Genomic DNA, 13,264 nt, shown 5'->3' on the forward strand with positions numbered 1-13,264 from the left:
AAAGTGCGTGCAACAGCTGTTATGCACAAATACACAAATGCACAAATTGCAGAAGAAACAGCAAGGTCATTTAAATGGACGAGAAAGTGGCTTGGTATATACAGTATTTATTTATTATGGACATGACAAAAAATATACTTTGTGAAAAAAGCTGTGTTTTTTTTTTGTAGTTGGAGAAATATGAAATATTGTTGTCTTTTTTAAAATATTGGGATGAAAATATCCATTGTTTACAGTGCTCCACAGCTCAAGCTGAATCTTGCACACATAAGTGAGTGACTCCTTCACGTGACTCGCTCCTTGCCTGTCTTTGAGACTGCTCAATACCAAGCTTTAATGAAAGACAGATTGTTTGAAAGGAAAGCTCTTCTTCTGTTTTTTTTCCTATTAGAACACCCTGTATTGTAGGTTTACATTTTTAAACATGTATTTTATATATAAAATAAATACAAAACAGTTTAGAAATGTATGAAATTAAAAAATATTTATCAAATATTTATAGCTTCCCTTTAAAAAACAAAATTCTATTAAGCTGTTTCAGCATAGAAGATGACATTTTATTGATAGTGAATACGGACCAGTGCTGTAGTGTTTGGTGCAATACCGCAGATCCTTCTCCTCCTTCAAGATAAACTGTGGCAGGGTAAGACCTTCTGCCACCTGCACAGCGCCCACCTCTTCCCACTCGAAGATCAGATCATTCATTGTATAACCAACTGCACAAAACATAAACAACATCACCAACATTGTCATCGGTGTCAAAAATGCAAAACATGACAAAAGGTGTTTTGTTATGTAGCGCCCTCCTAGCTAGGCTGTTGGGTAAATCTAGTGTTTGGGTTTCTGCTGTAATCACAGAAGTGGTAATTGTTTAGTATAGTCTGCTTAGGGTTTTACAGGCTGGCAGTTTGATTACTTTCTCCTACCTCTAGAAGAAGCTTCTAGAGTTTGGGATGGGAGAATTCAAATCCCTGGCCTAAATATTTAGAAGGGCCTAGCCAATCCCTGGGGAGGTGTGCCCAAATGGTGGCCGGGTTCCTGTTAAATAGAGGCTTGAGAGATTTGTCTTATTCCCCTTGTGGGGATGGATCTACATGCTCAAAAGGAAGGGGGACTGCTGGTTCTTGGACCCAATTCTTTGACCAAAAACTGGACTACTCTGCTGGAGGTTTTATCTCTGGACTGATCACTGCCGGAATCTGTGAGAAGAAACAAACCCACCCCTGTGATGCAGTGTCTTGTGGTCTCCAGCTGCAAGAATCTAGTCTGCTTCAGCCTCTATCTACTAAATTTGCTTAGCAATTCTCCTGGTCCTCAGCTGGGAGTGTATTGGTGCTATGTAAAGATAGGGGAGGGTCCTCTGCTATTTGTGTCCAAGCATTTTGAAGTATCTCATACCGCATGTTTATTGAGCCTGAATGGATGAACTACTGCTGTGTGCCTGGCTGCCCCAAATTGCTTAGAGAAAGAACCTATTAAAATCTACAGCAGCTCCTACGGGGGTAGCGCTACAGTTACCTATGGCTTCTTCCTATCTTTAATTGAAAGACAATGCACATGGACAAGTCTCATTTAGCATAAAATGGCTAACTGGTTGTTTTTTTTTAGGTTTTTAGGGTGGACATAAATGGTTCAACCCCACCGTAGAAATAGTAACCTGACACTGTATTGGGCAATGATGGGCTGCTTCAGGATACACTGATTGTCCATGATGATGGACACGACCACTCATTATCACAAACGCACAGATTTATAATTTGTTTGAAAATCTGTTCTGGAGCTGATCCTTCTATCTCAGATCCTTTCACTATGAAGAAAGAAGGACTTAGCATGGTGCTACTATTGGCCAAGCCATAGTATTAAAGCAGCAGGCCCGACCTTCATCAAAGACAGACAGATGCCTCCCTACCCGTGTTAGGAGACAACAGCACAAATGGATGATCTATCTCATAAATTGGGTCTGATGTTTACCTACCTTTTACATTGTAGGAGCATTCTGGCAAAGCCTTCTTTACTCTTGTCATGTATTTGTACATTTTGTTTAGATTGTTTTCAATTTGTACTTTATCAACTGACACATATAACTGCATAATATGTTAATACTTTAAAAATATAAGATTATGATAAAAAAAACAATCTGGTTGGGCTGTTCTCTTAGATAGCATCCTATAGGAGAATCTTAGAATGAAATGAGAAAGCATTATGTTCTCAGTAATATTCAGACCAATAATGTTCTCGCATACACAATAGAATTTTTGCTTGGTACTTCCATAGTAAAGAAATTACCAACTACCAGTCTGATTCCACCTTTTCCCAAATGTGGTTGTTCCATCCATACTATCAATGGAGATTTTTTGTTGTGGCTTCTGAATTTTGAAAACAGATTTCTGAATGTTATCAATTGCTCTTCTTGTAATGTACATTTTTAGTCTTGGACATATAAACATAAGATGAAAACATTACATTAGATGAGGTTACCTTTTTAAAAAGGGATTTTTTAGGGTTTCTCTACACCCTTCCCTTCCCCTCCCAACACCTATTGTGCTAATCTAAATCTTTTGAAAGTTTACGTACACTTTAAGTGAATACTACATGTCAAAACGATAAAGAGATGCAGACGTTAAACATATACAGTATATAAGAAATAACTTTAATCAGCGCTTAGCCTTGACCCCTTGGGCCTCTCTGCTGGTCGATAAGGTTGACGTCTCATAAAAAAAAAACCAATAGGAATGTTTAGAAAGGGGAAGAACCAAGTTCTGCATGTGAAGGAAAAGCTGACATTTGCTTCAACTGTCTATAGACTGTTTACAAAGCATTAAAGCTGTATTAAACAAGTCCTTCTAAATCTGCTGGTACATCTAATACTACCCTTTCTCATGACTGACAAAGCTGCTCTTTATGGGAAGTGTGTTACTGTCTGGATCACCATGTGAAAATAGAGGGGCTAAACAGGAAAACCAATGTACCCACCATTTTAAAGATTGCAATATATTATATTTTTGTTTTTGGGCTTAATACCACTTGAGGCTTGGTTCACACTATTGCAGGCCGTTCAGCTCACATTTGCTTGAGCATGGCAGCTTATTCATTTGAATTGGCTGCTGTGCCTGTGTTTCCGCACAAAAAAGTTGCATGCACCTTTTTAAAAGCACGGCCACAGGGAGACCGCATGGTCTTTGACCATGCAGCTTCCCTGTGGTTCCTGCACTCACAATCACACTGCAGGCTGAAATGCATGGGGGTGCCATTCAGAATGGCACCACCAAGAATGTCTTGTAAGGGGAGCATGATTCGGCTGCGGGTGTTTGTGGGTGCAGGAACAGATGCGAACCAGAACCAGCCTGCATAGTGTGAACCAAGCCTTAACAAGCCTCAAGCACTCAACTTTCACCCAAGTGAGTGTAATCAAATCTTTTTGAAGTCAACTGAAAATAAGTCACTAAACAAAAAAGGTAGGAATCCTTATCCTGGACTGTTACGTAGCTCAGTGAACTGACCCTATATCTTTAATCACTTCACATGCAGTTTTCTCTGGCGGTAACCTTTGTGTATGATTTTTTTTAATATGCTAAGATTGAATTGCCCCAATTTGTAATAAATTTAGTTTGACAGTAACATGATCAAACAATCTCCACAGACATAAGCCTTCTTGAACTTACAGCTTTCTAGCTGCATGATGCAAGTTTGAACATCCATTGGAAAATTTTTCAGATCCATGGGACATGCCAAAGTCAGAGTCAACCTGTAAGAAAAACATGAACTTTTTAGCCCCCTTCTTGTGTTTTAAAGGTTGACTGTTGGATAAACATATATTTCTACATGTGTTGATAATACAATATTTTCTCCATGGCCTATTTGCCACCTGTGTGGGTACAAACAGTGTGGGGAACACAATTGGAATATGACCTGCTCTTTCATATGGTAAATTATTTTAAAAATAGTAGACATGCTTTCTGCAAAACCTTTTTTTATTTTAAAGAGGATAATTGCTCCTCCTCTTCACTCCCTTGCTACAGTATCTCATGTACTTGGGAAAAGCAAAGAGACAGAAAATGGATAATAGAAGAGAACAGGCGTCCCCTAAAAACTAGTATCCTGGAACATATTTCCCATTAGACATAGTGGGCCTGTGACTATAAGCAGTTTTTCTCTGTGTAGTTACCCACCACACATTTTTTCCCATGGTAGATGGAGGGGGACTCCACTCCATTTTTTTTTCAGCAATTTTTAAATGACAGCAGTTATTTTCTTTACATACAGTTGTGTCCAAAATTATTCAACCCCCAATGCTGTAAAGGGGTTTAGGGACTATAGTGTACATTTGGAATTGTATTCAGAATCAAATCCTACAAGGACGTTGTAACTACCCAAATGCAACTAAAATGACATCAATTGTTTATGTAATACAGTAGTAAATGGTTCTTATGTGGTTTCTTCATTGCCACAATTATTCAACCCCTTAAAGACTACCACTCTGAAGAACAGAGGTTCATACAGGTGCTTTCCATCAGGTATTGAAAACACCTGTGGATGTCACCGAGCAGCAATCAAGCATAATAAGCACCAATTAGGCAGCTTTAAAATGACTGTGATACTCAGCTCCTTCTAGACATTTACTGGTGTGGTTACAAACATGGTGAAGGCAAGAGAATGGTCCAGGAAGACAAGAGAAGAGGTGATTTCTCTTCACAGGAAGGGCAATGGCTATAAGAAGATTGCAAAGATGTTAAACATACCAAGAGACACCTTAGGAAGCATCATTCGCAAATTCAAGGCAAAGGGCACTGTTGAAACGCTACCTGGTCGTGGCAGAAAGAAGATGCTGACTTCGACTGCTGTGCGCTACCTGAAGCGTAGAGTGGAGAGAAGTCCCCGTGTGACTGCTGAGGAACTGAGAAAAGATTTGTCAGATGTGGGTACAGAAGTTTCAGCCCAGACAATAAGACGCACACTGCGTAATGAAGGCCTCCGTGCCAGAACTCCCAGGCGTACCCCCTTGCTGTCTCCAAAGAATAAGAAGAGTCGACTGCAGTATGCCAAAAGCCATGTGGACAAACCACAAAAGTTGTGGGATAGTGTTCTGTGGACTGATGAAACAAAATTAGAACTGTTTGGGCCCATGGATCAACGCTATGTTTGGAGGAGGAAGAACAAGGCCTATGATGAAAAGAACACCTTGCCTACTGTGAAGCATGGTGGAGGGTCAATCATGCTTTGGGGCTGTTTTGCTTCTGCAGGTACAGGGAAGCTTCAGCGTGTGCAAGGTACCATGAATTCTCTTCAGTACCAGGAGATATTGGATGGAAACGTGATGCAGTCCGTCACACACCTGAGGCTTGGGAGACGTTGGACCTTTCAACAGGACAATGATCCCAAGCATACCTCCAAGTCCACTAGAGCATGGTTGCAGAGGAAAGGCTGGAACATTTTGGAGTGGCCATCGCAGTCACCAGACTTAAATCCGATTGAGAACCTCTGGTGGGACTTAAAGAAAGCAGTTGCAGTGCGCAAGCCTAAGAATGTGACTGAACTGGAGGCCTTTGCCCATGAAGAATGGGCGAAGATACCCGTAGATCGCTGCAAGACACTTGTGTCAAGCTATGCTTCACGTTTAAAAGCTGTTATAACTGTAAAAGGATGCTGTACTAAGTACTAAGATTGAATGTCACTTGGGGGTTGAATAAAACTGATAATGCTGTGAGCACAGAAAAGACATTTGTGGTTATTTCATTATAACTGTTATGTTATATTTGTCTGACCTACAAGTGCCTCTTTAATGTAAATGTAAGCAAGATGACTGAATGATCAAAAGCAATGTCAAACTGGCCAAAACACTCAATTTCAGTGGGGGTTGAATAATTTTGGACACAACTGTACAGCTGACAGCACCCTAGCTGATGACTCATTGGTTGTTGAGCACACGGCAGCTGCCCTCTTCTTAACAACCATGTCATTTACTGGTTGTTAAGGATGCCGGCGGCTGTTGGTTCCTTAACCATCGCATGCTGGGACCACTACTTATTTACCGCATTTATTGATTTATTTATTTCCTTTTGTGAATTGATTTTTTAATTCCTGTTTTATTTGGTATTTAATGAGCGTTTTTGCTTTATGCAGTAGATATCGCATAAAGCAATAGGGAATTTACATTTTCAGGATCGCATGCTGTATTTGGGAAAACATCTAAATAATGCATGCAATCTGCTTTTGTGAATGAAGCCCAGTATCCTTCAGACCTTGGTTACTACTAACACAACAAGAAAAATTTAAGAATTTAAATGTTTTGTTGCTGGAGTAGAAGATGTGTATAGAGAAAGTGGACTCTGTGCTGCCTTCAATATAACAAATAAATATGATACAACATGTGCAGGAATCTGGACCTTGTTCTGGGTTTTCACACAAAGGTTGTTTATGAACAATGTATAGTATGACTAATGTATAAACACAACAAAGGACTTTGGAGGCCAGAATGTGTTCCAGACACAAATCTGGTTTACTTAAGGTCAGTCTCAATGGCATTAGTTCCAAGGAGACCGAAAAAAATTCTGTGCAGGGGGTAGAACTATATTTTGCACAAAGGACCATATAATCTAAAAGTCAAAAAGGCCATGATCGTTAACATTTTAACTGGCCATTAAACCTATTACAGGATCCTGTGGTGGGTCATAACTTTCAAGAGGCCCATTTAAACAAGTCTAACACAAAAGCATTTACATTTTTATAACAAAACAAATTATTTGGAGCCTATGGCAGGCTTTATGGGGTTTTGCAATCATACTGTAAGTAAGTAATTTATGTGTTGTATCTGTATACAGAATATACAGATAATATTTTCAAGCTCTTAATGATTCTTCCCACAATTTCCAATAAAATTGTGGGGAGCCTAGTGCAACAGAAACTATATCTAAACCCAGCAAGGGTCCAAAGTCAGCATGATCCCAACTAGCATATGATTTGTCATTGCTTGTTAACTGGGGTATTGAAAGTGATAGAGGCAGCTGTTGCATTGAGGCTAATGAACCTAGAGAAGTACAGAAGATTCATCTTTTCTACAGTTTTCTGTGGGGGCTGGAGCAGGCTTGTATGGGAATAAAGAATGCTTGTGATGGGGATTGAAATATTAAAGTATAACAAAAGGCACAACCTTGTTTAGTTTTAGATAGAGTGGAGACGGTTTAGAACACCTGTCATTTTTTTATTGCTGTCTGTGGCCCTGTTTAGGAGATTCACTCTCAGTATTAGTCTTGTTTACTGTTATCATCAAATGTAGAAGGAAAAAAATACCAAATTTTGGGTTGTCCCTAGAAAAGTATTACAGGGTAGTCTATGGGCCAGGAAATGAAGGTAAATCTCCACAATGGTACACATATAGAAAAGTAATCTGACAGGGGTTATAACCCTTCCTTACTCTATCCAAAATGAAAAAAAAACAATGCCTATAGTTCTTCTTTATGCTTTGAAAGTCAGCTTCAGAGGCCAGATTGTATGCATGTGCTCTTAATTTGCAATCCCCCAGAACATGCTGTTTGGGGGCTGATCACTGGGTCTGTAGCTCCAGCTGTCATAATAAATAGAGTTACAAACAAGCTATAAATAAATCCTTTTTTTTTTCAGATGGAAAGAAACATATTTCCGAAAGAGAAAACTATTGGCATGTGCCCCCAGAGTTTGGCATTATAACTACACCCTTGAGGCAACAGTTGACTAACCGAATGCTGTACAGAACATTGCCATTTTTGAAGATCCTTAGCAGCTTGTTGTCAGTGGTGATTTCATGAAAATTTGCCCCTTTCTCATTGGCAAAAAACAGATCAGGCTTCCAGATGGAGTCCAACATAGAGGGATCCAAATCCAGGGAGTCATCAGGATATTCACTGTAAGCCAGACGGGGATCATTCCATTGCTGACGCAGGAAAATATTCAGCCTGTAATCCTGTAAAAAAAAGTTAGAAATATTAAAGCATAAAGAACTTTTAAAAGAGAAGTACGGGAATATTTTTTATTTTAAAATCATACTTACCTAGGTGGATGCAGCATTGATACAATGCTGCATCCGTCCCCTGCTGGCTCTAAAGGCGAAAACTGAGCAAGCAGACACCGCTTATTACTCCCTGTTGATCTCCCCCTCCATCGCTCACTGGAGTGCTGAGCTGTGGAGGGGGTGGGAGAGGCTGTCTCAGGCTCCTAGCGGCTTGCTGAGAGAATGAGCCAGGTGCTGGTCCAGGCTCCTGGGTGGATCCTGACCATATGGTCGTAATGTATCCCCAGCCTGAACTGGCTCTATGACAGCCCGCTGTCAGCTGGAAATGGGTCACAGGAATGCAGAACGAACTGTACTCCTTTTATCTACAGGAGAAGTACAGCCAAACAAGCTTTGGCTATACTTCTCCTTTAAAGGTTGCTGTGGTACAAACCTTTCTATGTTACATATCAAACTTGGCATTGTTATGCAAACAATGTAGTCAGGTACCATGTTCTATTAGTATGCAGTACTTCAAATACTTTGAAGTTCTGACCTGTGCATCATTCCATAATATGAGTTCAGAAACTTCTGGGAGTAGATTGCAGCAATCATTTTACATTTAGGCAAAGTTAGCTCTTCATCAGTTATATAATACACTGAACATTCCATCCAGGGGAGGACTGACAACTCATGGGGCCCCCGGGCAATAGGGGATCATGGGGCCCCTGTGTCCTTGCCCAAACTCAAAAAAGCCTATGAAAAAGGTACCAGGGACATCTCATGGGGCCTCCTACTGACCCCCTCCCTCGGGCAGTGCCCGAGTTTCCAAATGGTCAGTCCGCCCCTGATTCCATCAACCTTGTATATCCCCTGTAAACCCTCCTTAATGGACATGGTGGCATAGATCATATAATATTGATACTTCTCTGCTGGAATCTGGCAGTGTATGAAACTATTTAGGCTGGATGTGGCAGCTCTGGCTTCAAACCCTGGACACCTTCACTAACTTTTGACAAATGGCTTGTCAAACTCACACCTCGCTCCCACCGATATTCAACAATGGCACTCCCAGTCTCACCCTGCGCAAAGATTCTCCAGCTTGTGGGACCACAATCTAAGTGCCAGCTGACTGAGAGATTGTCGCTGGGTTTTGTTAACTACACAGTTAACTCTTTACTCTGCTACCAGATATTTTTATTTTTCATAAAATATCAAATGTTTACAATATCAGCAATAACCATTATAAAAGACAATTTCTGCAAAATGCAATCAATGAGTAAAATGGATCAGTGGCTCTCATAATTCTTTGCTGATGTTTGATGGTAAAAGGAGAGACCCAGTCTTCTGATGCACCCCCTCTTTTCTGGTCCTTGAGGAGTGTGTGGACAGAACTGATCTGACCAATGAGAAGGTTTGAGGAGTGGCTAATGGGATGTCACCCTGTTTATGACCATGTAGCGCCACTCCCTAAAATACAGATTTATTTGGATATTAATATCTTCAAACACATACAGGTTGCATTCTGTTAACTTGCATATACTTATTGTCCAGCATGGAATTTCCATTCCAGAGGTACTAAACATGATACCCCTCAGATAGGTCTGTCACCTAGGAGGCAGGGGAAAGCTATCTCGCCTTTTGTGTACAATAGCCTAGTCATGTCTGATCTTGATTTTTTCAGTAATTTCTTCTACATTCAAATATATTATTAATAGTCATGTAGCTTGGTCATGTCTGATTTTATGAATTATGTGCAGATTTTGAAACTGTGAATTGGAGAAGAGGTCTTTTGCCAGTCAAATAGGATACCTGTCAGCAGAGATCAGGCCTGAATGATTTTTACGATATCAATTAGCCCTGGGTAAAACATTTTATTGTACACCATGTAATTCTAATGGGTTTAATTACCCTGCAGACCATGTGTGGAAGAACCGAAAGATTTTTTACAGTTTTATGGTGGGTCAATCCCAATTTCCTTGGAAGAAAGTGATAATCTTCTAGATGTTTATTGTTGGCAAACATGGAGATGATAAGCGAGTCCTGACATACTGCAATCTTCTGTCCAGACCTCCTGTTAAAGCATCAGTGAGGTATTTATAGCTTTTAGCAAATCCCTATTTATTAGTTATTTGCTAAGTAATGGTATAGCATAATAAATGCTAGCTATTCCTGAGTTGAGATAGCAGGCCCTTTGAAACTCCAGACCCTTGTAAAAATGTGACTTACATTAAAAGGCTATGGAGATGCACTCCTGGGATTATGGAATCATATGGATAAGGAATTCACTACTGTTACTTCTGTTACTGAGTCTCAATAACACCTTGTCTTTATGCAAATCCAAAATGGGTTCTCTGTGGGATAAATCTGCCAGCTCAAGCACTCACCCTCCCAAAGCGATTGTGACAAGAAATACTATATTGTGGATAAGAGTAGGAAGAGGAATGTTTTAGTTCAAATAGGGACTTCCGAAATGCTGCAAGAATGAGATTTAAAGAGTAACTCACTTTTGTTGGGAAAAAAAAAATCTCCTCTGGGTAATCTACATACACTGCAAGGATTTTAGCAAACACACAAACTGTATGCTCGTTTATGTTCTTGGAACACTGATTCCCGAATAGCAGTGTCTTTGTTCATTCTAATCAGCTGACATGCAGTGTCTTAATGAGGAAAGTTGCAGTACCTGCATCCCTTTATACTGTAAGTAATTAATCCATGGGGAGTATTGCACCAAAAAATAGAATTCCTATTGCATAGGGTGCCTAAAATTTTACTTGTATTTTTAATGCAGAACCTTAGGAAAATCAGTGAGCCGATCACACAAGCAGGGCATGACATTTCTGGGGAAGTTCTGTACACCAACTGTGAAGGGATAAAGTGAGTTTCATGTAAGGCGCCCAATAAAATTTTGATAATACAATACTTGCCTGTGTCTTGTGTCTTCTTGTATCCCAAGCTCATGGGAGTGATCTGATCTAGCAGAAGAGAAATAAAAGTCTGTGGCATATTTAATACCTGGGGTGTTATTGGAGTAACCCAACAAGCTGTGTAAAGAAGGCCTCCAGGTTGCCACCTTGCATTGAATTTTACAGAAAATTACAGCAGCTGCAGATTGAAAAGGAAAGGGAATTTTTATTAACATTTACAATATGGCTTATGTAGCAATTGTTTATGCTTTATTATTATTATGCTTTTTTATTTGCTATTTTTTTTTAATCCAACAGTCTGGGTCAGAAGGGACAGAGAAGAGGCTTAGCCCTTAATGATGCCAAGAGCCAAACATTGGTCCAGACCCAAATGCAGAAAGGAAAGGATCCATCCCACTAGAGCCATGCCATTAAAGTCAGCAACCAAGAAGCAGGGTGGTAAATCAGTCCCTTAGAAAGCAGATCTGAATGGTATGGTAATGCTCCACAATGAGTAGGTGAGCAGGCTTACCAGGTCAGTGTACCACATCCACCATGAGCTAATCCATAGTGATGAGAACCACCAGAATGCCTTTCATCTCAATTCTGCAGAGCAAGCAAGGTAGAAGTTTTAGGGGAGGAAAAGCAAAGATTAGTGTGTACTGATCACAGAGCATTCCTTACTTTTGCCAAGAGATCCCTGGACCTAGATAAAAAACAGGACCAGTTTGATGTTGAGCCTTGGGAGGTCCACATCATGAGTACAGATTCTGCTGACTGAAGAAGTCTGTTTTGCTGTGGACAGGATCCATTCCACCTCTGTTGTCGCAGCAGGACTTATTGTTCCTCACTGATGAATGACATATGCCACTGCTATGCCATTGTCTGATCGACTCTGGATTGGATGGCCCTTTAACAAGTTGGTCCAATGATGATGGGATATCCAGATAACCTGAAGTTCCATGTTGATTGGGAAATGAAATTCCTATGACAACCAAGCCCCCTGTACCATCAGGGTGCCCAGGGCTCTCCCCAACCTGCCAGGCTTGCATCCATCATCAGAAACAACTTCCCTGACTTCAATGCTGGATTCTGGAGTTACTAGAACTACAGCTTGTACCTTGGTGTGAAGTGAGTTGATTTGTCTGCAAACGGAACCGACATCCCATGATGACAGTAGGACGTGTTGCAGTTGTTTAGAGTGAACATGGCCCAATAGCACTGCCTAGAATGAGGCCATTATCAGCCCCAAGGCCCACATGCAAAAGTAGAATTCAAACGTAAGACCAAAAAGTTTGAAGTTTCTTCTGGGGAAAAGATTCTGGGAAGTGTCTAGGAGCAGCCCCAGATAATTCAAGTTATCAGCCTGAGCTGACAATTTTTGTACGTTCAGGATCCATTCAAAGTTCTGCAATGTCTTGACAGTCACTCATATGTTGAGCTTTAGAGCTTTTGCTAACTGTTCCCTTAACATGAGGCTGCCCAAGTAGCTCGCCATCGGGATATTCCAAGAGCACAACAAGGTCAACACAGGGGCCAGCACCATGGTCAACACCCAAAATGCAAAGAACAGACTGAATGGTAGGGTCCTAAACTGGTAGTGCAAGAGCCCAAAAGCAAAACGCAGAGACTGTTAAATAGCTGGAGAGTTGGACACATGTAATTAGGATATCATTTATATCCATAGAAGCTGGAAAGCCCCTGTGGTGAAGAGAATCAATGACCGATCTGATGTTGAGACTGAATTTGAGGTCCAAGATAGGGCAAATGCCCCCTTTGAGTTTTGGACAGTGAACAAGCTGGAGTAAAACCCCTTAAACCTTTCTACCACAGTGACTGGAGCTTTGACCCCCTGGTCCAGTAGTCCAGAAAGTGCACAATATAAATTTACCTTTTTGAGGACCAATCAAACATGATTTAGCAGATAAGAATAACAGTCAGGAACAAATGTAAAGCAGATCTAAGGAGGAAATGGTACTGGAAAGGACCTCTAGGTGCTAGTCAGTTGGCACCCTAATGGCCAGGGTGTCCTCCACCAGTATTGTAGTTGTCTTATTATGTATGAGGTATGCTAGGTATGAGATGGCCAAACCCACAAAAGAAAAAGACAACTTTTAAACTAAATCTTCAGCAAACAGGTATAGATATAAGAACTATTTAGGGGGAGCAAAAAAGATGATCAGGCTGTTTTTAATCTTTACAGAGAAATAACTGGAAACCAGTGCAAAGGAAAGGCCTTTGTGGCCTTAGGGACGCTATAGGATCCAAGGCCTGAGGCAGTACTGGTAGAACCAATAGGTTGATATTCCCATTTTAGTCTCAGAGTGATACACAACACATCAACAGAAGCTGAAACAGTCCCCAATACCAATCTGAGGGACAGTCAGAGCACAGG

At 40.6% G+C, this 13,264-nt stretch overlaps 1 protein-coding gene across 2 annotated transcripts in view; it reads right to left on the reverse strand.

The window, feature by feature from the left end:
- The window catches only part of GLRA1 (glycine receptor alpha 1), a 201,646-nt gene that overhangs the window by 36,591 nt on the left and 151,791 nt on the right, over positions 1–13,264 (reverse strand). For both annotated transcript variants that reach the window (XM_089682807.1, XM_089682805.1), the window contains exons 4-6: positions 7,713–7,936; positions 3,663–3,745; positions 579–716 (exon numbers count right to left, since the gene is read on the reverse strand). In XM_089682807.1, the coding sequence (XP_089538933.1) occupies positions 579–716; positions 3,663–3,745; positions 7,713–7,936 (445 nt within the window). The remainder of the gene's footprint in view (positions 1–578; positions 717–3,662; positions 3,746–7,712; positions 7,937–13,264) is intronic.

Source organism: Staurois parvus, unplaced genomic scaffold (assembly GCF_062004578.1).
Source record: "Staurois parvus isolate SC_StPar_1 unplaced genomic scaffold, SC_StPar_1.0 ptg000298l, whole genome shotgun sequence".
Taxonomy (NCBI): domain Eukaryota; kingdom Metazoa; phylum Chordata; class Amphibia; order Anura; family Ranidae; genus Staurois; species Staurois parvus.